The sequence below is a fragment of the Columba livia genome, chromosome 9 (genome assembly GCF_036013475.1).
Source record: "Columba livia isolate bColLiv1 breed racing homer chromosome 9, bColLiv1.pat.W.v2, whole genome shotgun sequence".
Lineage (NCBI taxonomy): Eukaryota > Metazoa > Chordata > Aves > Columbiformes > Columbidae > Columba > Columba livia.
Genome location: NC_088610.1, coordinates 10,175,460 through 10,192,616, shown reverse-complemented (window position 1 = coordinate 10,192,616; position 17,157 = coordinate 10,175,460). Strand labels below are relative to the sequence as shown.

General features: G+C 40.7%; 1 protein-coding gene across 3 annotated transcripts in view; it reads left to right on the top strand.

Annotated features, from left to right (window-relative positions):
- The window catches only part of USP13 (ubiquitin specific peptidase 13), a 54,113-nt gene that overhangs the window by 14,567 nt on the left and 22,389 nt on the right, over positions 1 to 17,157 (top strand). For all 3 annotated transcript variants that reach the window (XM_065072923.1, XM_065072921.1, XM_065072924.1), the window contains exons 4-8: positions 9,400 to 9,521; positions 9,939 to 10,081; positions 10,279 to 10,463; positions 14,778 to 14,872; positions 16,547 to 16,734. In XM_065072923.1, coding sequence (XP_064928995.1) covers positions 9,400 to 9,521; positions 9,939 to 10,081; positions 10,279 to 10,463; positions 14,778 to 14,872; positions 16,547 to 16,734 — 733 coding nt within the window. The remainder of the gene's footprint in view (positions 1 to 9,399; positions 9,522 to 9,938; positions 10,082 to 10,278; positions 10,464 to 14,777; positions 14,873 to 16,546; positions 16,735 to 17,157) is intronic.

Genomic DNA, 17,157 nt, shown 5'->3' with positions numbered 1-17,157 from the left:
TTATCAGCATCTCTTACTAATTCTTATTCTGTTATGTTGACAATTATATTCCCTTGCTTCATGGAAAGCAGTTTTCTTACCATGACCATTTCACCCAATATCCATTGATTCAGATTACCCAGAAAGCCTGAGTGCCTCATAAATATGAATGAGAACTTGATGCAATGCCTACATTCTCCCTCTTCCCACCACTTGTATTTCTCATATTCATCTATTATTTACTGTCTCTGTATTAATAGTGAATTCTTTTTCTGGTAATGAAAAGGTTAAATGTTTTCTTTACAATCACCAGCTCTTATGGCTAAGGGGAAACAACAGAGTGGCTTCCCTTTGGAATTGCTTTGATCTGGGGAATGTGTCCTTAAGAGGCCTGTGCAGATTGTGATCAGTTGTTGCTGTTAATGTCTGGAGTAAGTTTTGCAAGGAGGACTTAGAGAGAAAAAAGTCTTAAGATGAGTCATAAAGAAATGAAACTTCTTTTGTAGGAAGAGACGTAAGTTGTAGATGCTGGTCTAAATGCCATTTACTGTCAGTTTACATTGAAAATAATGTTTGTCACTGGATGCTTATAACTGGTTCAGAAGCAAAGCTGGTTGCAATGCAGCAGTTGTACAGTGATAGCAGTGTGCCTGTAAACAAGAAATACAAAAGCATGATCAAATTTTATTGTTGCTGATTTACTGCACACCTTTTGAGGCTCCTGTGATTGTGGTATGCCAGCACACAGTGTACATGGCAGAGTGTCTCTGATGTGCCATGTAGGATTTCTCAGATTCCATCCTTGCACATGGGCATTTTGTTCCCACTGAGTTGGTCTGGTGCAGCAGTTCCAAGTGTCCTGGTCCCAGGCAACGTCTGAAGCTGGTGCACTTTCACTGGGGTGGATTTAGCATGCAGAACTATCACCATTTAATCCAGCACTTCTGGAATCTAATGCACTTTGGAAAATGTATCTCATCTGGTCTGTTGTTCTGTTGCAGTCATCTTTGCAGTCCCTGATGGCTGGGAGTAAAATCGTATCAACTCTATGCTCTCATCCTTGAGATAATACTTCCATACATTCAAATGTTTTGTATCCACTTCCTTGGCTCAGCAGATTTTATTATTTCTTGGCCATGCTTAAAAAAAAAAACAAATAATTATTCCTGTCCTTGGACATAGCTGAGGAAATGAAAGCAGAGATGTCAGCTGATTTGATCATTTTCATGTGACAGTGGCAGAGATGGTTAGCAAAATTTGTTGTCTTATCTCTTAATGCAACATCTTCCTCATTGGTTCAGAGCTGCTGGGCTTCTCATCCTAATAAGTCATTTTAGTTCTGCCTTTCTTATTGTGACCTTGTGCACCTATGGTAGAGGTTTGCACCAAGCTGGCTATTATCAGACCATATATGTAGCCTGCCATGGAGGGTTCACCCTGTCAGACAAGAATAGACAATAATCAATGGGTCACTCTGTTATGGAGGCACCCCAAAGTCAGTTTTATGCAGACAACAAGTTCCAAAACAGACTTTATTCTAGCCAGAAGAATATAGCTAATAAACCAACTAGAAACAGGGTTTATACAATTAGTTAGCATTCCAACAATGTAAAATACAGTTCAGATATCAGTTGAGAAGATTATTGGGGTACAAAAACATAAGAATAATGAGGATCCACAATGTGCATGCATATACTCACAAGAAACAAAACCAGAGGTCTCTTACTCCAGGGTACCCACAAGAAATAATAATTTACCTGAGTTAGGCAAGGACTCATTCAAGGATATATCCAGTAAATAACCACTCACCCAAATTGAGGAGGTGAGGTGCTCTCAATCCTGGGAAGTCTCCTTAGATGGCATTGCAGTCTAAGGGGAGGGCTCCAGTTCACAAACCCTCTGCTCCAAGACCACTCAACAGGGTTCTTTGGCAGCGACCTCGTTTTATAGCCTGGTCAGGTCTGGCTGTGGGCATTACGACATAGTTCAGAAGCTTTGCAGCTACTCTGGGCACCTCCTTTGTTAATGACCCTGCCAATTGACCGAGGGTCCCACCTGTCCTAGCCCACCAGCTGGGTGGAGGTGAAGTCACCCTGCTCCGGGGCAGGGGAGGATGTGACTGTCAGCACCTTGTTATTACCCTAGGTTTGTACGTGGAGACAGACATGGTGGGGCACAAAAGGTGCTGAAGAGCCATGAACTTCCCTATTGAAGGCTGCGAATCTCAGAGAAATGTGCATCTGCCACACACTCTAACATCACTGTGTTTCTAGGTGTCTTTGAACAATTCTGTGAAGGCCCAGATGATTAAGCTTTGTGTATGAAGTCAATCCAGTTTGGGCATTCATTACATCGTTTCTTATAATCCTCTTTGATGTAAAGCGATTAAATATACTAAACCCTTTTCAATCTCCTTAGTATTAGGAAAACATCTTTTGGATGCTCACTGATTACTTTCTCACACTGCTGCTATCCAGCATATGCAATAGAAATACAGACTGGTTGGGTCAGTCCAACTGAAAGCTTTATCTTTCCCAAACATTAAAAGATCCACAGGAAAGTTTGTGCATGTGCACATGTTCATTTTGAGCTTGTTTTGGTTTGGTTTTCTTTTGGAGAAGGCTGGAGGGTATTGGCTATGAGTGCTCTATGTAATCAGGAAGCATAATAACATTGTGCATTGAAATGCATTAACTGCCTTTAGTCTCAGTTGTTCGGGTGTTTCTAGGCAGTGTGGATGTGGTAACCAGCTCAGGCTGTGAAAGCTTTGCGAGGATTCAGGGTGGTATTTAAAGCAGATTGTCTGCACCATGATACATGGAACAGTATCCTCACTGCATTTTTATCTAGTTTAGCAAGTTTGAAGATACTTTGTGCTTGTCAGTGTGTGTGGCTACTGCACCAAGAAGTTTTAGATCCAGTCTGTAAGCTCAAAAGAAATTGATTAATGGGACAAGATGATAGCTCCCCATGACTTCACAAGGGTCTCAGATAAGAAACATCTGTACTGTTGTCTTTGATATCCAACCTCTTGTTTAAATCAGCAACACTATGGTAAATGTGATACTAGTTTTGGGAAAAAAAAGACATGATGGGACGAGGAAATTATCATCAATAAATGTAATTTTTGTATTACCCCATCTGGAAGAAACAGAATGGATCAGAATTGATAGGAAGTTGTATAAATATGGCAGAATAGAAAAGAACTGTTGTAGATTTTCCAAAGTTAAGTAATGGTTCTGGGACCTTGTATAGTAGTTCCCCTACGTATTCAGTGACTTTGTTAATGAGAGCAATCCAGTTAATAGGATTTGCTAGGATCTTTCTTACAAGATCATGGTCAAAGGGGTAGTAGAATAAGAGGGAAGATCCCTGTATTGAAGGGATTTGACACCCAGTTCTTACAGCAGAAAGTTACCAGCCAGCAGAATCCTTCTGGACCTGTTACTCCCAATTGAGTCCTTCATAATGTTCTAATTATGAAGAATTAATGTGATCATAAATGGTCTGTAAAGGGATTGAAAAATGAGGAAATAGAGTTTGCTGGTTGATTTAACATTATCTAAGAGATCAAATCTAGAAGTGATTTTTAATGTGTTAGTGAGTAACTAAACCATAGATGAAGTAAATGTTGAAAAATGTGAAGAAGACAAGTGCTTTAACTGTGTGCACGGTGATGTGGTCTAGATTAGCTGTTACTGTTCAGAAAGGTAGTTGGGAGAGTTGGTGTGAATGGTTCTCTGAAAATGGCAGCTCAGTTGTCAGCAGCAGTGAAACAATTGAGCAGAAGATCAGGAATAGCATGGCATTTTATGTTTTGTTTTCTATTATTTTGCATTATAAATAAGAAGTGAACCTCTCTCTGGAACAGAGAAACCACAGCTGCATTGAGTATCTCCCTCATCTCTCTTTCTCCAAAACCAACCAGACAAACAAACACAGACCCCATACGCCCAAGAAACAGAATACCCCAGATATACACCTGGAAGCTAGGAGCTAGGCACTGAGGGAGGAATCGCCGCATTTTTGCCTTGTGGTACCTCTTTCTGGGCATCTGTTCATCCGTGCCAGAGCCTGGGCTCTGGGCAAAACAGAGCTGGCAGACTGGCTGTCATAAAACTTGTCCATAGACAGATGTCCTCTTCCAGATCAGTTACCACAGCAGTGTCTGCCAGTTGTGTCAGCTCTGTTTTGGGCAAAGTCAGGGCTGACTTAGACCATCAATTAAAAGTGTTTTGAAGTACTCGAATGAACAGCTCTGTCAGCAGATCTGTGAGGATGGTAATTGCTGATGAGAGGAGGAGCGGTGAGGAGCGGTATCCATGACACACAGCTGGTCACAGAGAACGCCTCAGAAAGGAAGAGAAAACTTCCACTTAGAGAGGCTGGGAGAACATGTAAGCTTGCTGAGCTTTTGCTGCATGGCACCTGCCTGCCGTCGACATGCAGTGCACTTGTGGCTGCTGTTGCCAAGTGTAAAGACGATTCATAAGAGTGGCAGTACTGGGTTTGACCACAGCTCCACTTAGGTCTGGATCTCGTAGCAGCCAGTAGCAGAACCCTCTTTTCATTAAGGATGTTTTTGTTTGGTCAGCTTCTGAAGAGGACTTTCACCACAAGTGGTTTGAGTGGTTTAAGTTTATGTAAGTAAGCATACACGGAGTATATATATCTATGAATGGAAAAGTTGTGATTTAAAAGGATTTAAGTGTTTCCTGAGAATATTTTTGATTTTTAGCCTAGTAAATTGTGCATACTCCCCAGCAGTAGCAGAGGAACTGATTAGGTCACGAGTCAACCTGTTGCTTTCTGGCTTTGCCATCTAAGCTTAAGTGTCAATCATAGTATGGTGAGCAGATACCTTACACTAATAGAGTCTTAATAGTTTGATGGTTTAGGTAGAACTGTGGAAATTAGGTGAGATCAACAAAGGCTAATGTTGCTGGCAAAATAGTTAAGAATTTGAATTTTGATGGTTTAGCTTTGCTTATTTAATACATGACTGTGCCAAAAATGTGAGGGATGAGGTCTATCTCTATCAATAAGAATAACATACTAATGCTTTGGAAATGTAGAAAGCAATTTGAATGTTATTTTACAAGCTGTTAATGATTCACATGATCCTAGTAGAAAGTTTTGCTTTTTCTTTTGCCACAAAGGATAATGTTACGACTGTAGAGTGATTTTTTATTTTTATTTTTAATTTCTTGGGTTTTGTAGTTAGTCTGATGAGGTCAGTGTTCCAAATGTGCCTGAAGACAAAGGAAGCTCATAGTTTGCAAAGTGCTGCTGCTGCAATTCAGTAATATTTAGAGGCTTCAGGAAATAATTATTTGATGTAAAGACTCAGTCTTCCACTTCCAACTCCATACATATTTGTCCATTCCTTTCACTGAAAGCAGGATCTAACCCAGATTCCTAAGATGTCTTTCTAGGGTTTCAAACTTAGTTGTAGGCTCACTAGTCAACATCCTCATTCAGTTTTCCAGTTTGTATTCCCTTTCATATGTACACAGACACATCCATATGCACGGGAAATCCCATTCAAGGGTCCTGCCTGGAGTCTCCTTATGGCACTATTATTAGTGCAGTCAGTTGGTAACTCATCTAAATCTGATCTGGGCACATCCACTCCTTTTCTTCCCCTCTGGTGGGTTGGTTTACACTACTCTGTCTTCTACTTCCAGCTGCTGTTTTCAGTCAGTTCAGCAGCAATGCATTTCACAGCGTCACTGAAGTGATGCCTGTGAGCGGGAGTAAATTTACTCTACTGACCGCTTGCCCAAAATAACAACATCAGTCGAACCTCTCTTTTAACGTGTCTGTTATTTTGCTTTGCCTGTTGTCCTGGCTTCCCAACACAACACTGGTGACCTATGGACACTTTGTTTTAGTGACCACAGTGCTTAATTGGGGCTCTGAAGAGGTACCATAAAGCTCTTAGTCCACAACACGGGGGGAACATTGTCGTGTGGACATTCACCACCAAGCTGTCAGCTCCTCAAAAAGATTACAAACTGATTGGTTGTCTTATGGCTCAGTCTTAAAACTAGGTAAACCCTTTTTGCCCAGGGATTCTTCTTCTCACAGTGCACCTTGGAAGAGCAGCCTTGTCCGAGAAGCAGCTTTGTATGAAGTATAGTGCTTGAAAGCTTGTATTTTTTCAATGTTTTTGCTGTCACAGTAATTTTTAATCAAATATGCTCCATTTGCAAGTAGATTTCCTGCTGCTCCTCTTTGCTATATCTACTCTTGTTCCTTTCTCAAATCTGCACTAGTTTCAAAATCCAAGTTCAAAATTGCCTGCAGGCTGCACGTGATGCCCAGTGGCTATGGGGTCGGCCTCTGCCCTCATTAGTGTTTACTTCTAAAGTAATAGTCATCTGTTTTTTCTTATATCTATGCTCATGCTTTCTTAGCTGTGTTTGCCCTTGAACAGCCATGGAAAATAGAATGCAGGTAGAACTTCTTACTGAACTTGTCAACTATGGTTCTCAGCACATACAAGCCAAGATTTAAAAGTATGAGTAGTAATTTGAGGGTTTTCAACTGGACATAATTAAGAAGCCTGTCTGACAGTCAGCAAAAGGTATTAGTTTATATGGTCATTTGCTGTATCAAGAGATTTTGGTCAGTGACCTTAGAAGTCCTTTCCATTCTTAAGTACTGGTTCTGAACCCCGAGAAACTGCCCAAAAGGGCTTTATTTCTTTATCTCTCATTCAGAAGGAGTAGGTGTGTGGAATGGAAGTGTACCAGCTTTACATGATCACCTTCAAAAGTGGAATTGCCAGTTAAATCCTCATGGTTTTTTGTTGTTGCTGTGGTGGTGGTGGTTTTGTTTGGTTGGTTGGTTTGTTTTATTTTTTTCCTGGAGCTGTTATGAAGCTGTGTGTGTCTTTCCTTAAAATAAGAAGTGTGCTGCTGCCATATCGGTGTGCTAGACATCCAGAATGCCATGCTGACAGGACATCGTTTTCTGCTTTTCTGGTAATGTGAATGGTATGAAGCCTGGGAAGGTAAAAAGGAACCTTCCTTCGCTACCCATTACACACAAAAAGCTGATGGTCCTGAGTGTGTGAAGTTCTCAGACAGCAGCAGACGATTGCTAATAGGATACTCAGTCTTTTATCGCTGGAAAACTCGTTCAAATGCACGTCAGGTCAGTAGCAGCAGTTGCTACTATCTGGCTGTCGTTGTCTGGCTTGTGAGATGACCTGGAGTGTGTGGCTGCATTTTGAACCCAGGCAACTATATCATTGCTGTTTCTGTATAGCATGTTGTAAGTACTATATACTTAATGTCGGTATCTTAAGGAAATCAGGTTTAACAGACATCTCCAGTGGCTGATGTGAGCTGTCCTCAGGTTCCCTCTGGTGGCTGAGCTAAGAGTGTGACTGCAGGCCCTGGAAGAGGCCTTTGCTGCCTTTAAACCTGTCTAAACATACACTGAGTTTTTATCCTCTCTGAGAAACCTCTGTCATATTTAGGAAATGGTCAGTACTTTGGTTTTTGCTATGCTGACCTCCATCAAATTTCTGGGTATTAAGTGAAAATTCTCTGTGATGTGTTGCCATATGTATCATCAGCTTGGAGATACTCAGTTTCTTTGCTTCATAAAGCAAAAGAGGTTACTGTTGCAGGCTGCATTTGCTGAGATTCATTCCTTTATCAAAACATAGGATTGCTAACAGCTGGGGAAAAAGCCCCGAGTAAAGGGAGGTCACTGGTTATCTTTGTTATTCTGCAGTAAGGGAAAGGGGTCATTAAAAAAATGATGTGATTTGGAAAATTAGTAACAAATTAATATTTTCTTTATAAATGTCATGTTTTCAGTATAATAAAAATTCTTGCTTTTGTGTCTATACTCAATTGGTGAGAAGGGGGTTTTGTTGGTTGCTGCTGAGAAAGAGGTCCTGCTGCTGGAAGTCACTGACGGTGGGTGTTGTCACCCCTCAGAACTGGCTGGTGCAGCAGGCGAGCCAAGAATTGAATGGAAACTGGATTATGTTCCTCTCAAGAGGTGGTCTTTCTAGGTCAAGTTAAAGTGTATTTTGATACATGTTTTTTCACTTATAATGTTCAGGTTGTTACTGCCCTCTGGCTAAATAGAGAGCTTAGTTTTCTCAATCTGGCCTCTGTCATCCTCACTATTCTCCCAAAATATACATTTGAGATTTCAGATATTCCCAGGGTGCAGTGGTTGCTACCCGTGCTCCTTTAGTCTTGAGTGACTCGTTTAGCATATGCATGTACTTGCAGTGAAAATAAGAACCAGCTTTACCTACTGCTAATGCATTTTCTGTCTTGGTTGAGCCTTACTCTGTCAGTGACTGTCTGGTACATCAGAATATAGTAGGTCCAGCATCTCCAGATGGCAGAATGATCCAGAAAATCCCATCCTTGCCCAGGCTATTTTTGCAGTTGAATCTTGTGAAATGTCTGACACAACATGCACATGTTTGGCCTTAACTTTTTCAGTTGTCCTGGAAAGAACTGAGCAAAATTTTAATTCGGTCTTGTCACTATAGGATAATTACATTTTTGATGAAGCCAGAGATGTAAGTACTTGCCATTTAGTTACCTATATAACCTCCTGGCTTCTCTTTGAGTCCACTTATTTCTGGACAAGCGTTTTAGCTGATGTTGCTTGATCAAGGCTCATATTTAAACAAAAAAGTCATCCTTACACTGGAATAAGTGTGTACACAAACACTGTGGAAAGCTTGATCTCCAAAGGAAAGCTTTAGTAGTTAATAAGTGCTTTTTAAACAAATAGTTATACTGGTTGCAGAGAGTAGTTAGCAAGAGAAGAATAATGCTGTTATAACTGTACTTGCTGATGCTATTTGAGAATATGGATGTGGGAATACTTCCAGCCATGGATGTCTTTGTGGGAGGAAAGGCCACAGGTTCAAGATGGATGGGAGCCATGGCATGTTTCAGCCAGGTCTGTGATCTGGAAAGTATGGGGGGCTGAAACAGAGGTGCATTGTTCCTGCTCTGCAATTTGACCGTGGGTAGTGTGACCTGGTCTACACATTTTATAGTGTTCCAAGATCCTGGGTAAAAGGCACAGCAGTATTATATCTTGATTTTGTCCAAGATGACCAGAATTTTGTTAGCTGCTTCCCAGAATGGGATGTCTGCAACAGTGCACTGCTTGGAAAGGGGGCAAATCAACTGTGACTGGGGACCAGAATAAGATGGAAAATTTGGTCCTCAAAACTTCTTGCAGAATGTTCAGGTTTCAGTTTAGATTAGGACTTCACAAACATTTATAGCCAGAAGAAACTACTGACCGTGTCAACTTGCAGGCTGATCTCAGGCAAGCAATGCTTTATAGTGGTACCTCTGCCACAATTTAGGAACCTTGATCTTGGGACAATCTCCTAACAGTCCCCATCTTTTTTTTTCCCAGATCTAGAGACAAACGGTGATCTCAACAGTGATGACTTTGAATATGAAGATGAAGCAAAACTTGTTCTATTTCCTGATCACTATGAAATTGCATTACCCAATATAGAAGAGTTACCAGCACTGGTCAGTGAGTGTGTGCAAGTAGTGATAGGAATTGTCTCCTGCTTCAGTTTTTATCAACATGGTGCTTTGTTTTCTTATGTGTTGTTGCTTGATTTTTACATAAAGATCTTTCTTAACCAGCTATTATAGAGAGTCATAATTTTTTAAAGTCTCCTTTTTTCTGGATTTCCTTTTACCTGCTGTATTCCTTCCCTTATTGTGATGCCAGGTTGTCCCAGGGAAGCTCACATAGTACATGTGCTTGCTCTCCTGCTAAAATAGTAACAACTGCAATCTAGAAGAACATGTGCGTATTTAAGTATATGAATATTCTTACTGATATCCAATTCTGTATGTGGTTAGCAATGTGCTGAATGCCAAGTTCTGTCCAATCGCTGAATTACATTGGGTTTTGATTGACATACGTTTGTCTTCCAGGTGACGATAGCTTGTGATGCACTCCTCAGCGCAAAGTCACCCTACAGAAAGCAGGAACCTGACTCCTGGGAAGAAGAACTACAGGCATCTAAACATGCCAAAACACTTGTACAGTTAGACAACGGTGTTAGAATTCCCCCCAGGTGAGGGTGATAAGGTTTGTTCACTGCAGGCTCTCTAATACAGTCCAGAGTAACAGAACTGAAGCCAGCAACTTGGCCAACAATTCTCTTGAGTGACTCCAGGCTGAGCGTGTATGTTTGGTTTGACCTACCATAATTGGAAATACAGGGCTGGTTCCTGCCTTATTTCTGTAACTTCTTCCAAATTTCACTTGCAGTGGTTGGAAATGCTCTAAATGTGACCTGCGGGAGAATCTGTGGCTAAACCTGACAGATGGTTCGGTGCTGTGTGGCAAGTGGTTCTTTGATGGCCATGGGGGGAACGGGCATGCAATGGAGCACTACAAGGAGACGGGTTATCCCCTGGCCGTGAAGTTGGGAACCATCACGCCTGATGGAGCAGGTCAGCCACCTGGCAAGTTCTGAGATGGGGTATCTTTTGTGCGTGAGACTGTCAATGTACATCTATTACCAGTTGGGTTTGTGCTTCTAGTGCAAGTGTTTGAGAGACAGATAGACCCTGTGAATCGGGATGGGGAAAAATGACCCACACACTCCATTTGGAGAAGCCCTCACCTTTTCTATCTGCTCTTCTTCTCCTGTTCTATATTTGGTGTAAATAGTTTTTTGAGTTTGTATAATAGCAGATTTATAATAGAGGAATGTTATCGTTTTGAAACAGCAGAATCCAGAGAAGCAGTGTTTCTCAGTTCTTCTGCATTTGCTAGGGAAAATGATTCAGTCTTGTGTAACATAGAAACAATAAGGGGACAATGATTTTTAAATTCAGAAAAGTCTTTTCTTATCAACATGTATATTTTTTTTATCATACTGGAAACTGTGCTGGTTTTCCTTATTGTTTCAGTAACATTCTGTTCAGTCTAAGGAACACTCATCTTCATGGGGTTGCTGTGATGCTCGTTTTGTAAAATGTCTGATCTTGAGAGGGGAGAAAAAAAGCTATAGATGTATCCTTATTTTCATATTCTCCGAGTGTGACGTTACACAGTGTTGCTGTGGAGAAGATTATGGTGTGTAAGATTAAAAGCGTGAGTAGCTGAAAAAGTCATAAGCAAAAAGATCCTTTGCAGCTGTACAGAGAAATAAAAACCAAACACATAGCATTATTATATTTTGGTTTTAGTGCTTATGAGCATATGGATGAAGAATAGCTGTTTAGAGCAGCCATTTTTTTTAACACACATCAGTTGAGTTTTTCATCTTTAAGTCCTATTCAGTGTCAGGGAGTGGAGACTCTAGTGAGATTCAACCAGCTGTGCCACAGAAACACTCAGCAAAATTCATTCTTTTCTCTCCCGGATGGAATATTGTTTCCTTGCATGAGCCTGGTCTTGGATGATTTCTATCTCAATCTCTTAATTATTGAAGGTGTTCAGGATTTGCCCAGCTGTAGGTTTCAATTGCATCTACAAAATAAACAGAATATTCTTTGGTATTTTTTTCATGTTTTTTCTTCTCATCTTTAGCAGCAGTTGTCCTTCTGCCTCCCATCGATCAGCTGTTTCCTCTCTTATGTGGCCTTCGGGATAACAAAGGCCAGGCTGTCATCCTTCCCTCTGAATGAGGGGCAGCAGCTGTTCTCCACAGACCTTTGTTCTTCTGGATGATGTTTACTTGGTTTCCCTATAGAAAATACTTCCCTCCCCCAACTCTCCTTGCTTCCTTTTCAGTAATTATTCTCTCTCTGCTCTATATTGCAGTGGTAATCATAACCTCTCAATAGGGCTGGATGACAAATGAGCTTCAGGAGGGAGACTCTGTGACACAAAGTCTGTCTGGCTTCTCCTTCTCTGGGCTGGAGGCGGAGAGGTAATGGTAGAGGAGTAATAAGCATTAGTCACTCTGCTGACATAACTCATGCGTTTTTCACATCAGTAAGAAAGAGAATGAGGTGTTGCCAGTATTCCACTTATACTTACCCTGTATGTATGCAGAGGAAGCAGAGAAAATCTCCTTGTATTTTCTTGAGAAAGCTGTGTTGTATATATTATGAAAGATTTCTGTGGCATTAGCCCCATTTTGTAGTGTTCTGTCAACAAACGGATCTGGGATCAGGGCAGAAATTGAACCAAGTTTCTGTCTTCTACTCTTGGACCTTGGACAGGATGCACAACACAGTCCAAAAAGTTGCTTGCTTCTCTAAGTTGAGTACTACTTGGCAGACTGTGCTACCTGCTGCCTCTTTTGACAATGCCATTAGATTTCATTTCAAGTCATCGTGAGGTTACATATTTGAAACTGGTTTGAGGAATGGAATGGGGGTTTGGCAGTGGTTTCTGACACGTACTTGCTTTGTGGATCCCAGTCTTGGCAACGTCTCATACTTCTTTGGGGGATCCTGAGCAACTTGTTTCTTCAAAGACAGTGTTGTTGTTGCCTTTTATCCTCTAAGTAATAAGGAGTGATGTCTACACAGCAGAACAGGTATAAATCTTGAGCTATGGAAGAAAAGGAAGTACACATAGCATTGTTGTTTTTGTTTTCTTACCATAATAAGAACAATAAAGAATTTTCTCTGTTTAATAATATTTTGTGTTGCCTGTCTCAGATTTTTCTTGATTCTTCCCCTGCTTGTATTCTTCCTTTCATCCACTTTCTCACTTTAGTGATACCAGGTTTTGCACATCACATTTGCTGAGTTGTCTGCTTTCCTTATCTACCAGAGTCTGTATGACAGCATTACAGACTTGTGTCTGGGCACTGTCATCTTCTTTCTTTGATTTGCTGGTCTTTGATCTTTTTGAAATAAGTGAATTCTGTCTCTTTCCCAGTAATTTAAGTTGGGAACGCAGCAGAAGGTACTGAAGTATATGTATGACACAAGAGCTGGGATTGAGCAAAAGATTTGTGTGTGTTGTGTTCCATTTCTGCTGCTCTGGGTCAGTAGTCCCAGATGGCTGCTCTCTCTTCAGTTGCCAGAGCTGAGGAAAAACAAAATCAAAGCTTCCACATTGAAAGCTGTCACCCAAGATCAGTTGATGTGTAATCTCACTCCATTAGGTGTTTGAAATTTGCAGAATCTTTTGACTGTGCTGTGACCTCACCAGAAGACTATAGGAATGTTGTGATCTCTTGCGGGGGGATGAACAGTCCTGTCCTGCTACCACACAGTGGAATTCCACCAGATGGGCAGCTACAGCCACACACATGCCAGAGAGGTCACCAGGGCCAACATTAATAGAGGGTCTGATGGCTAATCAGCAGCTGGCAACACAGCTCAAAGCACAGTTCCCTGGTTTGAGAGAGTTAATGTTTTTCATAGGGCTGGTACATTTAAAAAGTTTCTTAGGTTTTGAGGTCTTGACTAACCTTCAACCTTTTGCTTCAGTGTGGCTTGGGCACTGGCAGACTTGAAGGAGACTGCCTTTTTGTTCAGGTCTCACATAGGTGGTGGGCTGAGTCAGACCGAGGGTCTGTAGTTGCCAGAGGAGGGCAGGGTAAGGACCCTTCAGAAGTGGTATTTGTGCTTTGAACTGCCTTTACCTGGGCTCCTGCTCTCTTTTCCTGTGTTTGTTTCTTCTTTCTCCTGGCTAAGTTTTGTGTTACAGCCTGGGGCAGGGTGACTGTGAGAAACCCTGCTGGAAATGAAGGAAACTTGGCTGAGAGAAGTGCAGGCAGACTGGCAGGGGATTCTGGTTTTTGGTATGAGACTAAAGCAGGGAAGCAGTTGTTCACTACAGAGGAAAGGGCCAGAGAAGAGCAAGAAATGTTCAAGTCTTACTAGTGCATGGCTTATCACTCATATCCTTTTATGATGCCTGCAGCGTTATTGTTATTTGCTCAAGTAGGTGAAACCTGCCCTGGACTCAGATTCATTACAGAACTTGTTTGGTAAACACAAAAATGAGGGGTTTTTTTCCTCAACCATTTTGTCCATCTGTTGGATTTATTAAACTCTGTTTCATAATGAAAATATCAGTATTAGACATATTGCTTCCTTCCACAGTTTGAACTTTGCCCTGCCAAAATGTTTATGGGATTTTACTTAAGCCTGTAAGTACCTATCATAGAGCTAGAACTGAAATCTAGGTCTCCCATAAAATAAAGCAAGACACTTCAGTCACAAAATTGGCCTTTCTCCATAATCACAAGATTAGTCTCCCAAATCCAATCCAATGGTGTCCAATCCAATAAATACTTGTTTATTTCTAGTAAATAATTTCTCAATTCTCCCTGCATTTCTGAGGGAAAAGGATGTAAATGGATTCCTTAACTGTACTAGAAATTAAAATAACATTGACAGTAGTCAGCCCCAGATATTCTCAGTTTTGATATGTCTGCCTGTGTCTAATAGCTCCACAAAACCTCAGAATCTCTAGTTGCCATATTCAAAATGTGGACTGGCCACATATCTGAGAATTTTGCATTCCCTGTTTCTTATTTTCCGTACAAATTTCTTATTTGGGGGGGGAGGGAAGTACTAAGACCGTTATGAATATTCTTAGGTTTTAATACTGTGAGGGCATGTAATTTCTTTCGAGGACAGTAGTTGAGGTTGATTGTGCTGAGAACATTTAAGATATTTACTGACTTATGTGGATGTCTATACATTTTTCTGCTGGTCGTAACCAAATGTGGAGAATATGAATAAGGCATCTCGTATAGGCAGACCTGTACTGCCAATGCGATGTTGGTAGACAAAGAGAAGGGATAACATTTGATACTGTGGTTCATCTGTTTCTCTCTGCTTTTGTAGATGTCTATTCCTTTGATGAAGAGGAGCCAGTTTTAGATCCACATATAGCAAAACATCTGGCACACTTCGGAATCGATATGCTACAGATGCAAGTGGTAGGAAATCTGCCTTGTATTAGTTTGTTGTTTACTTGGTTTTTGTTTAGTTGAGGGTGGGAGAGAAATGGGAGAAGAATGATAGGCGTAGCTTATATTTGTGTGATTCCCTCGGACTGTTCTACTATTTCGTTTTGAAGAGTTCAGCCAGCCTGATCGTGTTTTGTTTTCTGAGGTCTGAGATGAGTGAATCATTACTCTCAAATCTAAAGTTTCCTATTAAAAGAGGTCCTTCGAAGTCTTTAGTTTACATGTTTCACTTCTTGTGTTATGTACCATTTTCCTCAAGAAAACAAACCTCACTTAATGAGAAGATTATCTATAATTACAGTGAGTGAAGGAAAGCCTATTGCATGTGTAAACAGATACAAATCTTAAGCAAAATCAAGCTAAGCAATAGATAATTAAAAAACTGTTTGAAAGCTTTTTTACATAAAGTTATAAATTTCAGTTTAGGTCTTGTTAATCAATACATTACAAAATGAAAAAATACATTGTTTCAAGTCTAGAAAACAGCATGGTCTGTGGTGTGGTACATTAGAAAGGGGCTGGGGCAAAAAGGGGCCTGTTCCTGAACATGTTGCGTGTTGCTGGTCTGTAGTAGTAGAGAAGTCCTTTTAATAATATTTATCATAGTGGATGTTGATTCCAGTTCTATTTAAATCATCTGAGAAATCTGAATGGAATATGGTTATAAAGCCGAGTGGGTGTTTGTTTTGTTATGTGGGGGTTTTGTTTGTGGTTTTTGTTTGGTTTTGTTTGTTTGTTTTTTCTCTCCACTCAAGCACATGGCCTAGTATCACTACCTGAGAACACACACATGAAAACTGCTAAAAATTAACAAACCTGATCCTCGTTTAGTGTATTTCATTGCCCATGTGGAGAGAAAACTAATAATAACTCTAAAATGATAGAGAAGTGTTAAACTGCAGTTTCAAAACCCTTCATGGTACTAGTAATATTTTTGCTATATACTAATTTCCTTACCAATATTGTGAATAAGAAGTCCTTTTTATCCAGTGGTCTTTCTTGAAAACCTGTTTTACTCAGCAACCTTGAAAACTTAGTCTCAGGTGTTGCAAAGCTTTCACTTCTGGTCTTCAGACCAGCCTGAAAACTTCCTGGTGAAGTGGTGGAGTAGTGCTGCAGTAAATAACACTGGAGCGACCCGTATCTACAAGCTGAAAGCTGAACTGGAAAGGAGAGAAACATCAGCATCATAAATTTTGGCTTTTCCCATTTGAAAGAAGGGAAGAGTTCTTGGATTTGCAGCTTTTAATCTGGTTTGTTTGCTAGGACCAGCTTCTACAGCAGCAGCTATTCCTGGCCATTACAAATGGAATAGGAAGCCTGAAAAAAATGCAATGTTTTTATGCTGAGGCTTGAGGTTGCAGCCCTGAGAGAAGTGAAGCTCCCAGCTGGGACTGAGGTCACAAGTAGGAATGCCTGGAGAGCCTGTGGTCTGTGGTAAAGAGCTAAGAGGTATCTTGGAAGAACAAGCTGCTGGCCTCCTGACCCTGATCTTCTCCCCTGCATGCAGGATTTACCTTCCTTTGCCCATTGGTTTGGCTCTTCTTTTCTATAGTACAGATCACAAATTTGGTGATGATGATAGCAGCAGCATAATTGTTGCAGAATTTAAACAAGTTGAAAAAAAAATCTTTTTGCTTTCAGACAGAAAATGAGCTAAGAGATAATGATATAAAACCAAGAGTCTCCGAATGGGAAGTGATTCAGGAAGCTGGCGTGAAACTCAAGCCCATGTATGGCCCAGGATACACTGGCATGAAGAACCTGGGAAACAGCTGCTACCTCAATGCTGTCATGCAAGCCATTTTCAGCATCCCAGAGTTCCAGCGAGCGTAAGTAGCTTCAAGCTGGTTCTTGTCACTAGCTGCTGCATTCTTCAAAGTCTTGTTTTTCCAAGCAAAATTGTATTTTAATTTTTATCTCACCTGCAAACAGGTCTCAGTCAGTTCAGTGGCTTCTTTAGAGGATTTAGTAATGTATTGTCCTGTTCTGGAAAATGTTGGAACACAAAACTCTATCTGCCTTTGAAATGAGAACTTACTCAGCTTCAGGGGTGGGAAATCATATGCCACTTTGTAAACTTGATTGCTCTGTTTCTGCTTTCTATACACGTGTACATATCTCTATTTATCTCTGTACCATTGGTATCACATCAGGGTTTTTTGTACTGGCCCATGCCTTTGTATAGCTGCACGAATCACTTTATTGCTCCAGTGTCATTTGTTCACAAAATTGTACTGACACAAACATGTTAA